Genomic DNA, 23,335 nt, shown 5'->3' with positions numbered 1-23,335 from the left:
CGATCAATTGGGCAAAGCAAATTTTCGGAGTATTTCATTTCATGTCTATTTTGAACAATAAATTATGGATTTTCATTTTTCAGATTAATGATAATTATGGACGAGATTAAATATGCAGAAGCGTGTGTGCTCTGACAGAGATGCCATAATCATTTTAAGAAAGGTTCGGTGGTACATATCCACCCCCCCCCCCAAAAAAAAAAAAATCAAAACCAGAATTTGGTTAATATAGGCTGTGAATGAAATGGTAATTAATAATAGTATAACTCTGTTTACTTTCACTTACTGACTACATTGATTGGATCTAATGATGACACAAAATTGTTTGTTGCCAAACAAGAAGTCCTTGCATAACGAATTGACATCGCAAGTTTTAGCCTGGAATGGGAAATCTAAGGGAGTTTCCAATTCGGTGTTGTTACTGGAGTTGTAATTCAAATTGCCTCCCCAAGCTTTATATCTAAAAATTAAGCTTTAACAGATGATAATCCAAAACACATTCTGGTTGGCTACACACCCAAGACACCCGACGAGATTTGTGCCTGGATCAATTTTATATTGGAGCTAATGTAGGTCGATGTGAAAGTCTTCTTAACACCAACACCACTAGGTCGATAGTCGACACCAGACTTTAAATCATCAGTTGCAATATGACGCACTTGAAACATTTAATTGTTAGTTTGGGGGAAATAACAGTGACGTCCTATACTTTTGTATTAACCGTTTGCCCGTGCAATTTGAAGAGGCCATACATGTTTGGGTTTAACCACCCGTTTCCTTATTTCGTAATTTAACAACAAACATTATCTTATTTAAATATGGTGTCTTCTCATGGCGTTCGCTTCATTCCTGTCTTTGAAGTTTTCTTCACCCCATTCACCTTTTACGGTAACAGCACGAAGCATTCGAGTTTTGTGCTTACATGATATCGGGTCTAACTCTATATGGTCTTGAACAACAACTGACCTGAATAACCTTTCGCATAGAAACAAGGAAAACAAACGAAAAATCACATTAAACCTCACTATTATATTGATTCATTTTATTTATTTTCATTAAAGGGGCACACTCGTCTCCTCACGTGGAGAGGTATGATGAGGTAGAGAGAAACCCACGTACAAGAAGAAGTGAGTTTGTTCTATTAATTTTTGAGGTATTTTCTTAGAAATGTGATATATAAAAGTATACGCATATTGTGTTGAGTGGGACAAGAGGAGTAGAAACCGAAATAGGCGTTTGTTTTATTATCTGGCAAGTGAAATGTAAAGGCAAATAAAACTTCCCGATATCTTAACATCAGATACTGTGATATGATTAATGGCTTGCTACATGGTGATGCAAAATTGTTTGATGTTTTTAAAATTTATTTATTTTTTATTTATTTTTTACTGGGGGAGGGGCTCCTCCTCTGGAAATAAATAACTTGCCCTCAGAAGAAACGAAATTTTAGTTAACATGGGCCGTCTAGATTAAAACGTTTCATCATACTTAATCTGCGCCCATTTCTTCTTCTTTTTATTACATATATTTTTTCTAAACATTTTTGTCTTCAAATTCAAATCAAATTCCAAATATCTTTTTTTTTCAAATTCAGGTCAAACGAAAGAATTTATCTAATTCAGATATTGAGATGAACCAGTGCGATGAACCAATGAGACAGACCATGTTGGAATCCCTTACACCATGAAAAAATGGAAACAAAAATATTACAATAAATCATAAATTCGTAAATTAAGAGACAATGGACTTTGATGTTGTGATTTCAACACTGACACAGACAGACTAAACATGTGATGTTACAATTACACCGGCAAAACAGACCCCAGACCGATCAAAGGTATATAGTACCGAAGTGATGACTACTACAAATACTTCTTCACTGTTTGACCCAACACTTACTTAAATTCGAGGGCGTTATCCACGTACCTCATTATCTTAGAACATTATTGTCGACGCACAACATGCCTTTTGATATCAAAGTGAAGGGCATGGACTTTATTTTGCGAGACTTCAGTGCATAATACTATATGAACAAAATGCAGGGGCGGATCCAGCTTTTTATAAAGGGGGTTGGGTTGGGGTGGTATTCGAGGGAGCGTAGCGACCGAGTCCAAGCGAGCGGAGCGAGCGAGGGGGAGGGTGTGGGAGGGGGTGTCCCCCCTCCCACAGTAGGGAAAATTTTTGAAATGGCGTTTTCTTGCATCTAAAACATCCCTATTTTTGGTATAGAGGTCGTTGCCAAACTAACCCCCATGAAAATTTGTAAAATTAAGCTGCATTTTCCTGCAATGTAAAGCCAGTTAACAACACAGATACAAAGAATTGGGGACCTTGGAATAAGCACTGTTAGCCTAATACTTTTATTAACAACAGCTTGTCAATGATAATTTTTTTGCATGATTCAAACATACCTTCCAGTAAAAAAAGATGCGAGACTGGATTGCCGCAACTTCTTTGCCCTGTTTGCTTCCATATTGCTTGTCACTACACTCAGATCAGACTGATAAAAAAATGAGCAACTTGAACAAGTAATCCAGGAAATGAGCAGCCCAGCTCAGAGTGCGTTGCCAGGTTAAATCTTCACAAAATCCCCACCCAAACGACACTTAAAATACCCCCAAAGTTGCCAAATTTTGACAGAAAATCCCCAAATTCGTTTTTCATAAAACTCAATATTATTTTCATTCCCAAATATTTATTTTTCATCCCCAAAGACTTCAACAATCCCCCAATTTTCTTTTTTAATGTGGGGATTTGGGGGATGAGAATCGGCAACGCTGGCCTAGCTTGTCACTTCGGCGGTGGCCCGTATCCTCAAAAAAGCTGATGGGGGGGGGGGCAAGGGACTTTGTGACATTTGTTCGCCCCCCCCCCTCCCCCAAAAGAAATAATAATAATAATGATAATAATAAATGAAATAAATACATAGAAATAGAATAAAATAAAATTACAAGTTTAAAAAAAAGATAAGATTTAAAAAAATGATCCCCGGATTTTTTGGGGGATGGGTTGCAAACCCCCCTCTAGATCCGCTTCTGAAATGCAAAGCTGTTGACCGCACTAATCCCTTTACTCAGAAGATTTATAAGCTACCTTTCTTAATCACCTTTTAGTTAAATTGTAGGGCGTCTTTGAAAGATCCTTACCAACTAAAACCTGCACGTTGTGATCGTGGCAGTAGGTTACCAAGAGGATTCTTTTATACACCTCATTTTTTAGTCATTGGCCGGGGTGAATCATTATATATGTTTTAAAAGGTAAATTAGTTCTAGGCAAGTATGCAAGGGTCTGATTATATAAAATTGTTTTGATAATAAGTTTAGTGTGTGAACATTTTCATATAAATACATTAATAATAATAATAATAGGCATTAATATAGCGCAATCTATCTAGAAATATTCTATTCCGAGGCGCGTTGTTATTATTATAATTACCTCGGCTTTAGCTCGAGCTGCCTTGAGTACGATAGGATTTTTAATACGATAGGAACATTCGTACGATAGGATTTTTATCTATTTCCATTCGTACTCTTTTTCCAACCCTAACAAAGTGTCTGTAAAGAAGTGATTTGTATTTCTCTTGGGCTCCATTTTGCCAAGATGCTTAATAGTGGTAGCGTTCAGAATACCGGATATGATTGAATACCTTAACGAGATTATGACCCCTCCCATGCAAGCCATGGTTTAGGGAATTAAGTTGAGTAAATTATAATCTAAGCCATAGGATATATCAACCCAATATTCGTCTCTTCGTCTTTTTACTTGTTGTCACGTTCGTAAGCCTATTTTACTTTCACCTCAACCTGATTTTATTGAAGTATACACAGTGCATCACTTACATGCCTTAAATTCCTTGGACTGCTTGGAACATTATTCGAAATGTATCGAATTGTCGGCATGGACAATTTTTTACATATGGTTTAACTCGATTACACCTAACAACTTTCCTGGGAAGAGGGCCTGAAGTAAAAATTGTTGAAAGTCGTTTTCTATCTGGATGATATGGTGTTCAAGTAGGACTAGAACTGACACAAGAAGACATAGAATGACGTATCCCTTTATTTCATTCTTTGAAATAGTTCGTCATACTGATATGGCCAACATTAATGGTTAGTTGACTACACTTTCTAGATCTCATCATCGAAGCAGAAGGTTTTTGATGTATTCAGTTTGATTGGTAATCATTGGAATGAAATAAAAAGTCATTAATGATTCATAAAGTGATGAATGAAGGAGTTATGGACTCAATTATTTGATCCGTTCTGTTGGATCGTGCTCGGCCCGAGACTGGGTCATTTATAAACACCTTTAATCGTGACTTTTGGTTGCTACATAAAAGAATAATAAGATGCATTATTTTCATTCGTTTGGGTATTCATAAACACACAAAAATAGTTGCGTATGGGAAATCACCTTTGATGGTGATGGTGACAAGTTAAGAATTGTTGTAGTATTCATGTGAAAAATAATGTTCGACATGTCTCAATTAAGTAATGTAGCAACAGTCAATTTAATGGTATGTGAGAATAGGCAGATTTAATGAGGCAGTAGAATTCTGAGTATTTTGAATGAAGAATAGTATCCATCTCAGCAGACGACAGTGATATCTAGGAAGGAAAAGGCTAATAAAACCGGTATTCTGTTTACAAATGTTATTTATCATGAGGTTATTTAGGATGTTTCGAGAAATGAACGTTTGAAGAAGAACCGATAAACTGGAGGCTTCTAGAAGATATATATATATATATATATATATAATGATAGACTATCATCTTTGGATAGAAAATGTATTGGTTATGTTAAACAAATTGTTTCAGGGATGCCAATGTGCCCCAGCAATAGACAATTGAGAGTTTTTGCTTTTACTACGCGAAAATTCTCTTCAACGCATCGATTCTTTTGAAAATGCAATTCAGATCACAATGAGGCTTTTGTCGAAAGTTGGTGGATTGGGACAGCATATCATCCAAAGATTTGCCGCGGAAGTACAGTTGCAAATATATCGTTGTCCAGAGTCAAGAGATTCTGATGCTGTCCTGGTCCATCAACCTTCGACAGAAGCCTCTCAGCTCTCCATTTTGATTTGACTTGCATTTTCAAAGGAATTGATGCGTTGTGGAGAGTTTCTTCCTAGGAATTGCGAAAGGCCCGGGATACAGGCGGGGTGGGGGGGGGGGGGGGCTATGGGAGATATGATTAAAAGATGAAGATAGTCGTATAATATAGTTTCATGAAGACGACATTTCGTTTCTGTTTTCCCTCTTCCTTTCCCATCGATATTTCATTTTCGCTTTATTATTTTTGTCTCGCCTGCATATAGCAGAGCAAGACTGTAGGCGCCGCTTTTCCGACGGCGGCGGCGACGGCGTCAACATTGAAATCTTAACCAAGGTTAAGTTTGTAAAATGTCATCATAACTTAGAAAGTATATCAGTGAAGCTTGGACATTGTAGTAATTAGGTATTATGAAACGTCCTGCCTGAGTTTCAGGTCATGTGACCAAGGTCAAATGTTATTTAGGGTCAATGAACTTGGACCATGTTGGGGGAATCAATATCGGAATCTTAACCAATGTCAAGTTTTTCATCGTAACTTAAAAAGTACATGGACCTATTTCATGAAACTGAGACATAAGGATAATGGTGTATTTCTAAAGATCCTGCCTGAGCTTCAGGGTCACATGACCAAAGTCAAAGGTCACTTAGGGTCAACGGATTTGCCAAGTTAGGGGAATTTGTGGAATTATTATTATAACTGAAATTTATTGAATCTAGTTCATGAAACTTTGACATAAGAGTATCCATGTATCCCTGAATATCCTGTGTGCATTTCAGGTCACAAGACAAAGATCAAAGGTCATAAGGTCAGTGAACTTTTGCCTTTTTTTTGGGGGGGGTGGGTATTTGTTGAGTTGGCATTGTAACTTAAAAGTTAATGGATCTAATTCATGAAACAAAGACATAAGGGAAGTCAAGTGTGAATGATCACTTTATCATGGTCATAGGTCAATGGGCATAGTATTTTATGAATGTTTTCATTTGTGAATGATTATTCAATAACTATTTTTAAAGTCAGCACTAAACTTTATCAAATCGCGTAGGCAAAACTGCCAGAGGCGTTCCAATCATTGGGAGTCATGTGGGGTTGTCTTCTTATCATCGGCACCCATGAACGAAATACGCTATATGGCTGGCGTTGACACATCCCTGCTAGCAGTGTTGAAAATAGATTTCTTTGAGGAACAGTTGTGTAAATCATGACCCTAGGAATCCCTTCCTATACCGCTTTTGTTGAGTGATCCCCAAGCGTTCCACCTCCATTTCTACGATTACGTCGAGCCACATGCACCCAAATGAGATTAACATGGAATGCAGTCTAGAGGCATTCCACTATCATGTTTGGTTATATTCTAGGCATAGAGCTATTCCTCTATGCTCTAGGTGTAAAGAGCGTCATCAAACGAGATTTAAAATCTGGTGCAAGCATCCGATGTTTATTGGAGTTTGTTTTGTGTGTAATAAAGAGTGGGATTGACTTATAGAGTCATTATGTAGTTAGGGGTACATACATACATTGGTTGACATTAAGCTAAATTTACAAAGCACTGAATAAATGTACAAAAAAATACGTCGACTTTGTCGAGGGAATTATACAGTGACTGTGGAAATTATACTACAATACAGTTAGTAGTGGCAGTAGTAATAGTATATAGTAGCAACCAACAACAACAGCAGCAGTAGTAGTAGAAGTAGAAGTAGTAGTAGTCGTAGTAGTAGTAGTAGTAGTAGTAGTAGTAGTAGTAGTAGTAGTAGTAGTAGTAGAAGTAGTAGTAGTAGTAGTAGTAGTAGTAGTAGTAGTAGTAGTAGTAGTAATAGTAGTAGTAGTAGTAGTAGTAGAATTAGTAGTAGTAATAGTAGTAGTAGTAGTAGTAGTAGTAGTAGTAGTAGTAGTAGTAGTGGTAGTAGTGGTGGTAGTAGTAGTAGTAGTAGTAGTAGTAGTAGTAGTAGTAGTAGTAGTAGTAGTAGTAGTAGTAGTAGTAGTAGTAGTAGTAGTAGTAGTAGTAGTAGTAGTAGTAGTAGTAGTAGAAGAAGAAGAAGAGGAGGAGGAAGAAGTACATGTAGAAGTACATGTAGTAGATTTGGTTGGGGTTGTTGTAGCAGTAGTATAGAGGTATTTGTAGTAGAGTAGACGAAATGAAATGATGTCAGAAATGTTAATAGTAGTAAAAGCAGCAGTAACAACAGTAGCAGGAGCAGTGGTAGTAGCAATAGTTTTTGTATAGTAGCAGAATTTACTGCTGTTTTGATTTCCACAAGGAATTTATAGAGGGAAAAACACTTTTCGTGTGAAATAATGACCTCTTTCTTTTAACAAAATATGCGAGTTTCCTCGAAATATTTAATAGGTTGCACAATAATGACCAAATAGACTAGCTTCTCGAGTTACATCAGGGGCCCGTTGCATAAAACTTTTTACCTGAGAAAACTCAGGTTGTTTTTACCAGAGTTTTTGCCCTGTGTTAATGTCAATGGCAGAAATCAGACTAACCTTAGTTTTCAGTTTTTACCAGAGTTTTCTCAGGTAAAATATCTTATGTAACAGGCCCCAGGAAGGTTTATGTCTCAGAAAGCAAAGAAACTATGCCATCTCTTTTGACCGTTACATGTAAGTGAGAATAATTAATGTAGACTACTCGTTTTTAGAGGAAATTTGTGTCGCCCTGATATCGAGAATGCAAATGACGGGATGTCATCAGGACTATACTCAGCATACACTCGTTTGTGTTTATATAATGTTATTCATGAAACTTTAAAATTCCAATAGTATAACTTTTCAACCGATTCGCTCTTCCGGAACCTCGTCACGTCTCTTACCCCAATAATTCCCATGACATACATCCCATTAATAAAGTCAGCAAAGTTTTCCGAAACCACCACAACCACCACCATCATCACCCCCATCCTCCTTCCCTTTTCACCCCTGGGGACCCTTTTCATCCTTCGATGACGGTTCTTGTTAGATGGATGCTACATGGTACCCGGCTGTCATGACGGCATACTGGTTGCTGCCGACAAGGCATCTCCTCGTCGATAAAGACAAATACTCCCCTCATTCTCTTGGGACCGGCTCTCCGTGACAATTTCTCTAATCCTTCAACATTCTTCCACACATGAAGACAACAAGAAAAAAAAATCTCAATCAATAATCGCGAGAGGTAGAGGAGAGAGGGCGGCGTCTTTCTTTTCATATTCTTTTCACATTCCTTTCGCACCTTTATTGTGTGTGCAAACGTTCTTGCACATCTTCCTTAGGGGTCCCCTCGAAAGTTTCCATTTACAGCGATCACGTACTTGAGGATTGAGAGGTATTACCGAGACGACCAGAAGAGGGGGGCCTTGGCTAGGGTGTTCCCAATATCTCAAATCATATGTATTTTTTTTTATTATCACCCAGGGTATTGAATGCCTATCATTACTACTTCCACGATGTATGAATATTCTTATCGATATACAATTCATGTACTTCTGTTTGCGAAATTGAATTTCACTATTCTTTTTTTATTGGTATGACACTCATATTATTCAACACATCTCAATAGGAAAACAATCAATTATACATCTCTCTTTCTTGTTCTCTACACTTTTGAAGGGAATGAATAGCATATCAAGATTGAATTTAAATTTTTGACTACTTTGGGTCATTTTCAAATGTTTGACAAAATTTTAAAATGATTAATTAGCTTTGTAATAAGTAGGAGAATGTTCGCTTTTGATTAAGTGAGAGGTATACCATAATTCTTCCTAGTGTATTATTATACAATAACCTATTAATGCCTCAGAGTAGTAAGACGAAATGGATGTTCCCTACCCAGCCATCCTGTTACAGCACACTTTGGTAAATGGCACATTTTGCTAACTTACCAAAATGTGCCGTAACTATGCCACGGCACATTTTGGTAGTTTACAAAGATGTGTAGTTGCCAAAATCTTGGTAACTGCACATTTTGGTAAATTTACGAAAATGTGCAGAACACTGAGGACACATTTTGGTAACTTCTGGGATTATTTGCTCAGTTGTATGTACTCTTTCATTGCGTTAGAAAAAAAAATACGTTGCAAATGCAATCCTCGGTTGGTCTACACGGTCTAATACCCACTACGTCCAGTGCCATTTCGTCCAATGACCATATCGTCTAATGCTGTTTAGTCCATTATCATTTCGCTCAATAAAGATTTTGTCTAATAGCTAGGTAGTCTTAGAGTCACTTCGTCCAAACCCCACTTCGTCAAAGAGCAATTTCGTCCAATAGCCACTTTGTCGAAAAGTCACTTTGTCCATAGCCACTTCGTCTAAGATGAGATCACTTCGTTTAAAAGCCACTTTGTTTAAGAGCCATTTCGTCCAATAGCCACTTCGTGTAAGAGCTACTTCATATAAATGCCACTTCATTCAATAAGAATTGTTTTCCATTTGCCACTTAGTGTTAGAGCCACTTTGTCCAAAAGCCACTTCGTCGTAGAGTCAATTCTTCAAAAATCCACTTCGTCTAAGAGCTAATTCATCTAAATGCCACTTCGTTCAATGAATATTTTGTTCAATAGCCATTTCACCCCATAGCCAGTTAGGCCAAAAGCCACTTTGTCCAATGACCATTTGTCATAATGTCATTTTGTCCAACACCCATTTAGTCCAATACCCACGTGATCTAACTGTCACGTGGTCCAATAACCATTTGGTCCAATGACTACTTGGCCTAATTCCCATTTGGTCTAATGCGTGTGTAAGTCTGAGCAATAGCAGGAGTGAACGCCCCGGCTATTGCCTTTCACGCCACCACATACTGTATGCACACATTCACCCTATTGTGAAAACGAGTGACTTTTCCAATGCTAGATATACAATATGCATTAATTTTCACTTCAGACCTCAAAATTGAAAACTTGTTTTCGTGGACTTATTTCTCGCTTGCCATTTGTTTCAAATGCAAAATAAACACACACAAAAAAAACCCAGAACAAAATAGGTTACAATTCTATGGATTAAAAAACAAATAAATAATAATGATTTCTTGTCCAAATTAACTGATGGAAGCGGAGAGAGCAATATATGTACGAACACCCCCAAAATAAACAAAAGACCAAAAACTACAGTTCCTCAAAAATATTAAATATTTCATAAACATTAATTACTCTGCCCAATTCATTGGTTTTAACTTTAATATCAGATAAATAAAATACGCCCCTATATAGTAAAAGAAATCAAATGAGGCAAAACAAATAATGGAATCTTCTATATTTTATCACATTCATTGGATAATTCTGAAAAATCCAAACAAAACGTTTAAGAATGGGGAAAGTCAAAGTATTATGTTTTGATGGGGTTTTTTCGTAAAAATCTATGCATATATGACTCAAATTTAAGTCATATCAAATTTTACATGATTTAATGTTCATGAGAAGAATAAATTACAACACCAAAAGTGATAAAATTTTAGAAAACTGGGCATAAGCTGAATCTGTCGCAGAGACGTTTATCACAAATTGCTATGTGCGTCAAAATAATGGGGTATTGGATGGACTGTCAGTTATGACCAAGTGGGTATTTGACAAAAAAAAAGCAATTGGACCAGCTGGCAATGAATTTAGACGAAGTGGCTATTGGGACCAAGTGGGTATTGGACCAAAATGGGAATTGGAACTTCTGGCAATTAATCTAGACGAACTGGCTATTGGAAGAAGTGGCTTTGCACGAAGTGCTTCATAGATGAAGTGACTATTGGACAAAATGGCTATTAGACGAAGTGGACTTTGGACGAAGTGGCTCTTAGACTAACTGGCTATAGGATGAACTTACTATTAAACGAAATGATATTAGACCAAACGGCATTACACGACATACTAGTAACCATCGAACGAAATAGCATAGGACTTAGAGGCAAATCAAACCCAACCACACGCACGCACACACACACACGCACCCTCACACACACACACAGAAAAATACTACCACTGACTTTGTCTCTAACTCAATACCATACATGTATAATCATCAGTCTTTACTCCAATATAACCGACAAATCTGTTTTTTAAAGTTGTTACCAAAATGTGCAGGCTCATCACGTTATAACTGCACATTTTGGTAAACCAAAAATCCTGTCAGGCATAGGTGCACTATCGGCACATTTAGGTAACAAATTTCTTTTATCAACATGAACCGAGCCGTAACACACCCTACAGATTGAAGATTGAAGGGACAGAACTGAACAAACCCTGTTTTCTCTCCATCTTAGAAAAGGCATCATATGATAATCTATATATATTTGAATTGATTTTCTAATTTCAGGTTCGTATCCTCGTCTAGCTTTAACGTTTAGAATCAAGAGAAATGTGGGATTCTTCTTCCTTCAGACATATCTTCCATCAATCTTACTCGTCATGTTATCATGGGTGTCTTTCTGGATCAATCATGAAGCAACATCAGCAAGAGTTTCATTAGGTAAGGGATACAAAGAATTGTGTGGATTGGCTGAGCCATACCAGTCATTTTAATCCAATATGATGTGTTATTTCAATACCTATGTGTACACATTTTGGTTGTTATACTCTTGCACTCTTAAGTGTTATGTTAAACCTGTAAATTCAGCACCTTGGTGTGGCATCCCTATTGGCATGATTGGAGAAACCAACTTAGCGGTTCTATGACACTTGCTCCTGCGACAATTGCTCCGATGAAAAATCTATACGTTAAGCCAAACATAAATCCCGACCTCTTAAACCAAATAAACCCTAATCATAATCATTACATTATTCTGAACAAAAAATTATGTTATAATTCTTGCTCTAGCCTAAATAAAGATCGGAACAAATGTCCCAGGAGCAAATGTCGTGTTGCCATTTTAGCATCCCCAGTTTTCAAAGTTAAATCTTCAAGTTAATGGTTAAAATCAATTCGTACGAATGATGTCAGAAATAATTGGTTGGACAAGATGGAAGAGATTTTAAACCTGTATGGATTTTGATATTGTGCAACGAGGTTTAAAGCATTGACTTAGATACCTCCACTTTTGAAGTAATGTTCTAACCCTCCAAAAAATGTTATGAAGAGCGACATATCAATATTATTCGTGAAGATGGAATAATTTTATGAAAGGACTTGGCTTGCGTTATCAGTCTATTTTATCCGACAAATTCATAGTAAGTGTGTTTGTCAGCCAATAACGACTAGTGAAATTTGTCTCTATCTGCTTGATAGATGACAAAATATTGATAAAATACTCATCCGATAGTCATTGTATGATGTTGTCGATAGCAAATACATTTTCGAAGAATGGGTTTAATGAAATAAATCACAATCGTAATATATCCAACAAAATTATTGAGGGGGGCTGGCCAAACGTGTGGACAATGCGTGGATTGAATATCGTGAGAAAAGCAATGGAAGAAAAACGTGGAAATGCCTAACATGGATGTATGTAAACTATGCTTAAGTTTGAAAATATTTGGTTTGGATTCACTGGAAGCGAAGAGTGCATTCATTTACTTGGTTGAACGTGTATATTACTTTACATTTCCAACGGGACTATGTGAAATCTATGTCACATTTATTTGTCTTTCAAAAAAGGGAAATGTTTAATGACGGATATAAAGAAAGTGATACATGAATAGATAAAAATTATAAACAAATCAATGACACAAAAGAGATAAAACTAAAAACATATGAAGTTGTCAAGAATAAGAATTGCTTTCATGGATTTTTTGTTTTATTAGTTTATAAGATTTTAATAATTCCAACCCTTTTTCTTCTAATGTTCAAGGAAAAATTATTGTATTGAGTTTTAACCTCTTAAACATCTGAAGTAGGGCAAGGTGACGCATATACAAGATAAAGTTCTGTTCAGAATCGCTTCCAATCATTTAATAGAGCACATGTATATCATGCCATTGGGTATTGGTGATATCAGTGACCTGAGATCAAAGAGTTCATATACAAGACAGTAATATCTTCTCAAGCGCCGTCTTCCTTTCACTCGAAAAACCATGCGATATCAAAATCTGCTATTCTAGAACTCATCATTACCCGATGTTTCTCACCAAGAACGCTTGCTACGAAAGATCACATCATCACATTATATTCATCGGTGACCACATAAAAATCACATGAAGTGTTGTACCCAATTTCATGTGGCCAAAGTAAGCAACGGTGTGTTCAATTTGTAAAAGTTATTGTCGATTATTTCAGAAGAAAGTCCTTAAGATGGTCCTCGAAGATCTTGAAAAAAAAACATAATCTTACTTTCCAGAAAAAAAAAATATTTCCGCTTGCTTACTGACTTGAAAAAAATGCATTAAAATGCTCTTCCGAGTAACTCTCACCCGTCTCATAACATTGTGAGCCTTTCTTTGGCTTGTCCTCATTTATTTTATATGGAGACAAAGCCACCCCCCCCCCCCTTCCTTCTTAGCCAATCCTCGATTTGGGGCTTCCCATCAATAAAAAAAAATGTCTCCGGTATCCTTGAGTCATTATTATTCTTTACATTATCCAGTTGCTCAATCGTTTCTACTGTCTTCCCTTTATTCAATCACTCAGTTCGGGCTAATAGGGACAATTATCGCCGATCACCTTGACGGAATCGATTGCTCTTCCGATCGTAAAATCTTCACAGATTAAGCGCGGGAAGGGGGTGACAACAAATTATGCTTTTCACGTCTGCGCTTTAGCTGCTAATCCATTGCGCAAACAAGGCCGCAAACCTCCATTTTATACGTGACACCAATTTCATAAAATCATAAAATATGCATTTCTTTTTCATGGTTCTTCCCCCTTGAAATGATGTGTGTCCATGCATTTAATGGTCTCACAGCCGAGGAGGAGTGAAACACACCTCATGGTCAAGTTCAAGGTCAAAGAAATTACTTGGCAAGAAAGTTGAACTGCTGTACCTTTGCTGAAATGGACATTTTTTAGTTTCTCTTTGAAGTTGGTTTTTTTCAGAAAAGGGAAATTGTATCTCGTTAAAACTGAATTTTACTACTGTAGTGGAAAGGGATCTAGCTCATAAAATTGTAATTTCCGCGTGATTAAAGTGAATCTGCACTAGAGTGTATAGATGTAAATATACTATGGTATAGGAAAAGGATACCTCAATCTGTAAATACCTTAAGGTCAGATAAATTTAGTTTTGAACTGTAGGAACTGCATAGATGCATACTTGACATCAAACAGTGGATGACGTTTAACAAACCATGGACCTACTAACACATAGTAGGTCCATGAACAAACTAAAGCTCAACGATTCAAAAACTGAATGTTTCATAGCTGCACTGCTTTCTCACATAATTTGACGAAATTGCCGAAGATTCAACTTAAAATTGATGATCTCAGTATTAATCCTTCAGACAGATTTAAGAACCTAGGTGTATATTTCGATAAACACATGACTATAAATGATCATATTTTTCGGGGGGGGGGGGAGGAATCTATCTTTCCGGGCAATTGGAAGTCAATCACTGCTGCATCAATTTTGAATCAAATCCTGATTGCAGGATTAGGGACTATTGCTCTACCACCAAAAGTAAAGCACCCCTCATAACAACAAAATGATAGGGGTACCAATACGTTTTCCTCGTGTTGTTTCTTCCTTTTGTTGGACATAATAATTTTGAAAATAGGATGAAACATCAATGATACTCCAGCATCGTTAGTGTATTGATAAACTTTGTGATAGTTCTGCTCCATATTTACATTCGATTTCCGAATATAATTCCAAACTTATATAGAAGTGAATGACCACTCAGTCGATGAAGTTAATCTTCTTCCTGCCATAATAACAAGGGAATCAAAAGAAAACAATCGTGTTGATATCTTCATCAAATTTTAATGATGTTCGAAACGATATACGGGGAAATAAAGGATCGACGAGAATAGGGGTGTGACAAAAATGCTTTCTTTATGCTACAGTCCCACCAGCTAAAGGACTCACGATCGATTACAGATATTACATTATTACGAATGGCATACCATTGCTCGGTTTGGGTTGGTTTCTTTGGAGTGTGACTGTAGTATCCCAGAGTCAGAATAGGCACCTGCTTCGTGCACAACGGGAAATTAAAGAACGTCGGCCAAGGAAATCAGGAAACCCTAAGGGTTCCAACTCAGTCAAGTTTAAAAGAAATTCTTGATGGAGGATATTACTACCGTCACGACTGAGGATTGGTAACCTCTATGTCAACGATGGGCCATTTTGTTTACGCCTGGATTGACTAATGTTCGCCAGAATCTAATATCGGAATTTTCATAGGATGTGGCCAAGCGTGTAAGAATTACCGCTTCATCGAGTACAAACTGGTAATAGTCATAATATTCCAATTTGTAGGTGTCAGTTCCTTCAGCTATTATGAAATATTATCTGTCGAATGTCTTATTTTATTTGGGGATCGTTCTAACCTGTGCCTCCATTTTCATATCGACCCCTCCCCTCCCGTTCTCAATCACATCTCCTTCTGTGCTGTCCCCCTATCTGCTATCTCTATCTGCTGCTATCACAATATACCCAATCCATTCGTACCCCTCCCCCTCCTGATGAATTGTCTCGAAAAGCATTTCCATTTCCTTCAGATCGTTGACTTTATATTTATTACAATCCGTTGATCGTCTATTTTGATAAATGGGAAAATGTAATTGAGGGCAGCGACTTCTGTCTATTATTGTTAGGCATTTCTGATGGAAGTGTTGGGACGGCCTACGTGCATTTCCGTTCGAGCATGGAAAATGATATCCTGTTCGTTTGTACTCCGTTGGTCTTATTGGATGCAGCTATCAGGCTATTGTAATCAGGATAGCAGTAACAATCCGAAAAATAAAACATAACCTGTATTTTTTTATCATTTTATCAATAGCAATTCGAAATCAATTTACATTAAAAAATTGATGGGTTGAAATCCCTATTTGATACGTTTCATCATTGTACACTTTTAGGATTTTTCTCTCTCTTTTAAAGCGAAGCAAACACAGGGGGATCGAATCCATCGATAATTGAAACGATCACGAATCGGTCGTTGTTCTTTTGGTTTTGGTGGGCTTCACTAGAAATAACGTAAACATTACTTGTTGCTAGACAAACGCGACTTAGAGGTACACGTATGTGTTTTAACAACCATTCCATTTTCTTGATCTTACTAGGAATAACTACGGTCCTGACGATGACCACGATCAGCACGGCAGTGAGGCAATCGTTACCAAGAATCTCCTATGTCAAGTCCATCGATATCTACGTCATCACATGCTATTCCTTCGTGTTCGCCGCCCTGGTTGAGTACGCCATCGTCAACTTCCACTATTGGTCGGAACAGAAGAAGAAAGTAAAAGAGGCGCATGGCATCAAGAATAACCCTTCGTCAAATAGCAATAATAAGAAGCAGCCTGAGGTCAGATATGATCAGGTTTGTCCACTTTAATACAGTCACACCAATGAAACTGACCCCAAACCGACCTATGATTTGCCATTCGAAATATATGTATTAGCTTTGAACGTCTGGGAGCTATTTCATTAATGTGACTGAAGCATTGATGTTTAAAGGAAGGTGTTGTACTTTAAATGTCACGTGACCTGACGAATGCGAATATGAATTTTTATATGCTAAAAGTATGACTCTAGGGAACTTGCCCTTTTTGGAACCAACCAGTGGAAAAGTAGACTCAGTTATTTATTTATTTTTTTTTTACTACGTGAATGTTAAGATCAAAAATAGAAAATTTATCAAAAAATGCCCATTAAATGACAATGATCACTGGAATGTCTTTGTCGAAAATAGATAAATCGAAACACCAGTTACGGCCTACGTTTCGGAGCTGATGAAAAATTAGAAATATGTGACTTTTCCAAAGTCCACGAAGAAACTGCCGTTTTATTTTACTATTTATTTTACTAATACTTCTTAGTTGCTCTTTATCACTCCAGAAGGCCATATGATACATTTTCTTTGATTTTAAAGCGTTTTGCGTGACAGTGCGAAAATCCCAATATCAGAAGGTTCGGAGTGATCTATATGTTTCATTGAAAATCTTCAATCTCGAGGGAATTAGCAGTTACATACGTCTTTATAGACAATGCGAAGAATGTAAATTTAAAAATATACAAGCAGAACAAATCTTTAAAGATTCCCTAAAAAATTCAAGCTGGAAAGTTTGGCAACACACTAAATAGAGGGTAAGTAGAGAATAATAATCATCATTCCAAAATCAAACGAGAATGATTATTTAAAATTATTCTTCAGTAAGTTTGAAACATTGTCCTTTGCGTTTCTAAACTCTTAAGATTTACATCAGAACCCAGAAAATATGTACTCATCAGAATATTTATAGCGATATTTGATAAAATTGTATTTATGATTACTCATGCTTTTCCTGTTGAAAACTCCATTATTTTCAACAGTTACAGCAGTTCAACCCTCAGGTGGCGCTACGACTATCTCAACTGGATTCCGAAGAGGATAACGTCGACGACGGCGATATGAAAAACAGCATAGGTTTAGACGCCATCAACGGTAACGACCGCTGTCATCGCCGAACATCACTGACATACAGACCACAGCACAGAAGCACAACACAAAACAATGCAAGAAACAGCACGTCATACGGACCGCGTTACACGAACGTCAATCCGAGCCTTACGCGGCGTCGGAAAAAGAAGCCGAAGAAGATCCGAGTTTTGCCGAAGATCCGAAATGTAAATACAGTAGACCGAGTGTCACGAATCCTCTTCCCTTTTTTGTTTTTAGTTTTTAATGTATTATATTGGGTAGGGTATCTTTATGTATTGCCTAATAAGTCAAAACATGAATAGCCATTCTATATACACTTATTATCAGCATTAAATATTTATCTCAAACTACATAGATTACATTGTATCTCCACGGCATAGTTATTGCGTAGAAAGAATAAACTCGCAATCCCTAATTTTTCTACATCTGAATTACATATAGCATAGCATATACAGAATTTGCAAGCTAATAGAAATGTTAGATATTTTCTACATCATACTATTCATAATTATGATAAAAGAAGGGAAAGCAAACGTTTTGGGCCTCTTCAAAAATAATATTGTACACCATTAGATATCTCTGATCATATTGAACTCAGTTCTTGACCAAAATTTCTCACAAATATTATGATATGCACCTTTTAAGTTATTTTGGAACTAACGTTTTCACTATAAAATTTTCTTTTTTGTTCTTTCACCATATTTATGTTGAAAACATTGACGAATATGAATTTGATTCTATCCTTATATTATTGAATTAGTCTTATGATATCCTAACCATACATCAATGATTCAGATGGTTTTAAAAAAAGAATTCAATAATTTAAGTTTTCATTCCCCAAATACTGATTTCACATCACGCAAATAAAAATTTTCCTCATACCTCTCTCATTCACCATATTGCTAAATCATAGAATTTCCAATAGACCTTATGTATGTGACGACACAGTTTCATAGTGTCCTATCTCAGAGGGTATACCCAGTAAGCGAAGTTTTAAGAGATGAATCAGCTGCAGATGACCAATGCACATAAGGCACTGTGATAACGTCAATGCATAGAGTCTTTTCTGCTGTCACACCCCTTATATTGCATCAGATCATGTAATGTGAAATTTTGTTTCATTGCCGAGGGACAAGTATAACTGGTGTGTTGGCTCAGCTGGTAGAGAGTCTGTCTCAAAAAGTGAGGTTCGGAGTTCAAACCCCGGCCGCATCAGACCAAAAATTGGGAGTTGCTGCTACCCTGTTTAGCGCTCAACGATTTAAGGTATGGAGAAACATCGATCTGGCTCTGCTGAGTGCCTGCCAGACCCACGATCGATTGGGCAAAATTAATTTTCGGAGTATTTCTATTTATTATATCTTTTTCTAACATAAAGAAACTATGGATTTTCCTTTTTAGGCAGCGTTCGAACCCGAGTTTCGTGAATACAGGACCAGTTAATTGTCCGCTCGATCTCAGTAATTTAACTCAGAAGAAATGGGAGAGGGGAGAGAGAGGGGGAGTTGATGTATAAGAAAGGGAGTGAAGAGAAGAAAGGCAGGAGAGGGTAAGATACAGAGAAGGGATAAAAGAGAGGGGGAGTTTGGTCTAGATCTAGACGTTCAGAAAACCATGTCTTCATTCATTGCATAATTATAGTATGCTTACCAATATACCAGTCCTCTCTATTTTCGCCTTCTCTTATGGAGACTTGGGATGAGCAGAGATTAGTAGGAGGTACAAACTCGAAGGATGAGAGTGAGACTTGACAAGAGTAACACCTGACAAAAAGATGTAGGGAGGGCAGTGGAATAGTCGATATGAATAAATCTAGTATCGGGTGTAAAAAAAATCTGAAAAGAAGAGGTTTCGAAGGATAAAGATAGAAAGAAGATAATGCAAAGGGGAATGAGCATGAGTTGAAGGAAAGCTTCAGGCATGAGAATGCTAGTAGAGAGAGCGAGAGAGAGAGGAGAGATAAAAGTGGAGGGGGTATAAAACAACAGAGCAGAAGTTTGGTTAGCCAAGCAAAATATGGAATATTTCGAACGACGAAAAAAGAAAGAGAGTAGTTTGTTTCACGATTAATATTTCGATTAACAATATAAAAGGTTTAAGCACTGATACCCTTCAAGATCCGTACGTTCCTCCTCTTCCAGTTCTCTCTTTATCCTCAAAGTTTCCACAACCTGAGGAGAAAGATCATTTGTTCGCTGCTCATCTTCCAAGTTCTGGAATAGCCTCCCTGGAAACATTTTAACAGTGCTTGACCGTAAAACATTTCTCTTCATTTCTGTTTATTTTCCCCAAAAGCGCCTTGAGCACACTACAGCGTGGATTTGGCGCGATATAAGTCTAATTATTATTATTATCATTATTATTATTATCATTATTATTATTATCATTATAAAAAGAGATACCAAGCACTGCTGTTTCCCTTCTAATCATGCCCAAGGCTGTGAATTGATGAGGCTAGTTTAGAGGATGGCATTTCCCTGGTCAGATCAGGGAATTTCGTGGTCAGATAAAGGAATTCCCTGCAGCCTGTTGCATAAAACTTTTTACCAGAGAAAACTCTGGAAAAAAATGAAAACTAAGGCTAGTCTGACTACTGCCATTGTCTTTAACACAGGGCAAAATCTCAGGTAAAAAATACCTAAGTTTTCTCAGGTAAAAAGTTTTATGCATCAGGACCCTGATGAGATCAAGAATTCCCTAATCAGATTCTGCATACAGAATGATGCTAGACAGTGTAGAAGATACAGCAGTGTTGCATGCAAACTACGAATGGGCTAAGTTCCACTGTTAAATAATAGATTGTGTATTCGAAACCGCTAGAACCAGACCAATGAATTTTTATAGAAGCTAGAATAATGAAATGCACTTCCTATATCCGCGCATGCAATTGAGAATGATTTTTTTTAATCTTATTTATTCAGCCGTATATCAGAGGGGCATTTTTTTTTTGGGGGGGGTGGCGGTGCGCTGTATGTTCCTTGCTATAATGAATTATGAATCATGTGTTCATTTTCTTTTTATTTTATATTTCAAAAGATATATCATTTACAATATTTTTTGAACAATTCTTAGCGGATATATTATTGTTAGAAGAAAAATCACATTCGTTTGTGTTTAATTTCAATTTCCTTTGCCTGTTTGTCGGAAGCGTAAGGCTGATCGTTTACCTCCTAATCATGTCAAAAAGGAAATTCTTCTATTTTACAACCAAATATCTAATATTCGATATTAACAACAATGTGAACATGTAAAATAGATATCCCGACAAATCTAATTCTTAGCTGTCGCTTTGGTTTGGAGACTGAAAACATTTTATTTTTTTCATTATCTTTCGTTCAGAGGAAGCTTGTTTTTCTACTTCAAAGTTAGATAATAGCTTATTTTAATAAATCAATATTTTGCCTTAAAAATCCATCTGATTTAATGCAAAAGACGCGGAAAAACATTTCACACACGTTGACCTTTGCAATTGTCGTCTCACCATTCTCAAGAAGATCATAGAGAGATAGAAAGAGAGAGAGAGGGGGTGGGGGAGTGCGCGAGAGACCAACAAGATCTAACATTTTCCATCCCAATAGGTTTATGAAGAGCTACCTGGGTTGTCGGTACTCTTCAAACTACAAACCCAATACGGCAAATTGAATTAGCAAGCGCCAAAGCCAATTATGAAGTGCCATCATATTACATGCATTTATCCACCTATGAAATTATTCGACACGGTCGATATATGTAAGTGTGTTTAGCGCCTTGCAATTTTCTGTTCCGTTTATTTCTTTTTTTCCTCTGCAAACCGATTTCGTGTCAGAGGATGAACAAAAATCTCAGATAATCATTGCCTTAATAACTATGTTAAATTTGTTTACGTCAGTAAATGTTATTATCCTCCTGGTATATGCATTCGAGGGAGAGAGAGTTCGCTATTGGTTAATGTGACGTGCAATGTCATCACCCCTAGACACACAAGAATGATCCATACTAACATTCATTTGGATGCTAAATGACAATTGATAATAAATCATATAGAGAAACCGTTGTAAAATATATATACAAATATGTATTTATGATTTTTTTAGAATGTAAATAAGTACTGAAAATGCCATTTTTACTCATGAAACAAGACTAACTCGATTTGTATTCGATAAGAAAAAAAATAATGAAAGGAAAAAAAAAGAATACAGATCAATATTATCATGTTAACCAAAAAAAAAGGAATGATAAGGACAAGGCGAGAATAGGAAAGAACCGAAAAGAGATAACTGCATGAACATATCATAATTATTACCTCTACCCCTAAATGTGGAGAAATATATCTAAATAGGAAAGGTTGTTTATTAAACGTGAAAAAAAATTCAGAGAGAGAAAACCAGAAATGTATTAGAGAATTAATTAGAATAAAATAAAACAGATTCTCCAAAGGTTCGTATTATGAAAGAGTGCGAATAAAGAATTCCATTTATTATTTTGGTTTATCATGTCATATAATTAATACGATTTTTTTTTACTTTGGAACACATGATATTTACCTTAGGTCTGTTCATATGAATTGTGCTCTTAATTAATTACTAGTGTGTGCCCTAGAGAGTCCCCGTGCGCAATAAGAGGCGACATTCCTATTGGTATCACAGGCCTTATTCATTTCCCATAGACTCGTGTGTTAAAGCGGCACTTTAAAAAATCATAAAAAATAAGGATAATTCGAGGGTTGAAAGTTTACTACCAGTGGACAGGATATACGTCTGACATTCCATATCTGGCCAGAAAAGGGTACCTCGACCGGCTCATTTTAGAAATCGGTATTTATGAAGACTATACACCTGACAGGATCAAATTTATCACTTGAGAGAGTAAAATAGCCCTAATTCTTCTGCCATTTAAAGAAAATGTTCCAAATAAGTGATATATCTTTCCAATTTGGAAAAAAGGAAGCTCATTCATTTGTAGGTATATTCAGTCATTCAGTCATATTCATTCGTTTTTCTCAATTAGCAATATCAATTTCAAAAATTGAGCTATGGGTTGGATATCTTTTGCCTGCCAGTTGTAATTAGGCCCGTGAAACCCGTTGGACAAGAACGCTTCTCGAAATAATATTTGAGAGCCTACACCCCCCCCCCCCCTCTCTCTCTCTGTATCTTACTCTTGCACTCCCTTGGATTTCCTATAGTCGACTTATTATACCGATTTAAATCCCCTAATAAGTCGGGGCAAGTATAATTGAATTAAACATGTTAAATGGACCCTGTTTTACCCTTATATCAGACAATAATGGATGTAGGCCGTACAAAGAATGAGGAAAAGAGAGAAAGAGTGAGAGAGAGGGGAGGTAGAAGATGGTGGAAGACAGAATGAAACGGAGAGAGCAATGAAAAGAGAGTGTGTGTGCAGAAACAGCAAGTGTGATTGAAAACAGGTAGAGTATAAGGAGAGGAAGATAAACTGAAGGTAAAAGAAAAGGGGAGAGACAACAAATGGAGAGAGAAAGAGGAGGTACCAGTTAATATTTCAGGAAGAATCTGATAGCAAGGAGGGGAGGGGAGGGTAAAAACGAAAGTTTGAGGAAAGTATTGATAGGGGATGGGAGATGTGAAAGTCGGATGAAAGAATTAAACGAGGAGAGGCGGTGAAAGCTTGAGGAAATAATACAATAAAGAGAGAGAGAGGGGGAAGGGTTGGAGGGGTAGAAGTGAGAGTTTGAGGAGAACAAGAAGAGAGAGGAAAGGTGGTAGAAGTGAAAGTTTGCAGATGGAATACAAAGGGAACGATAGGGGAAAGGACCCTGGGGTTTTTTTTAA

General features: G+C 36.8%; 1 protein-coding gene across 2 annotated transcripts in view; it reads left to right on the top strand.

Annotated features, from left to right (window-relative positions):
• Positions 1–19,887, top strand: part of LOC121414984 (gamma-aminobutyric acid receptor subunit beta-2-like) — a 43,352-nt gene extending 23,465 nt beyond the window's left edge. The window contains exons 4-7 of one of the 2 annotated variants that reach the window (XM_041608029.1): positions 1,062–1,127; positions 11,344–11,496; positions 16,183–16,442; positions 17,435–19,887. In XM_041608029.1, the coding sequence (XP_041463963.1) occupies positions 1,062–1,127; positions 11,344–11,496; positions 16,183–16,442; positions 17,435–17,845 (890 nt within the window). In that variant the 3' untranslated portion in view covers positions 17,846–19,887. The remainder of the gene's footprint in view (positions 1–1,061; positions 1,128–11,343; positions 11,497–16,182; positions 16,443–17,434) is intronic. The other variant, XM_041608034.1, reaches the window with a different exon arrangement.
• The last annotated feature ends 3,448 nt before the right edge of the window (positions 19,888–23,335 follow it).

The sequence above is a fragment of the Lytechinus variegatus genome, chromosome 1 (genome assembly GCF_018143015.1).
Source record: "Lytechinus variegatus isolate NC3 chromosome 1, Lvar_3.0, whole genome shotgun sequence".
Lineage (NCBI taxonomy): Eukaryota > Metazoa > Echinodermata > Echinoidea > Temnopleuroida > Toxopneustidae > Lytechinus > Lytechinus variegatus.
This window is presented reverse-complemented; position numbering and strand designations above follow the sequence as displayed.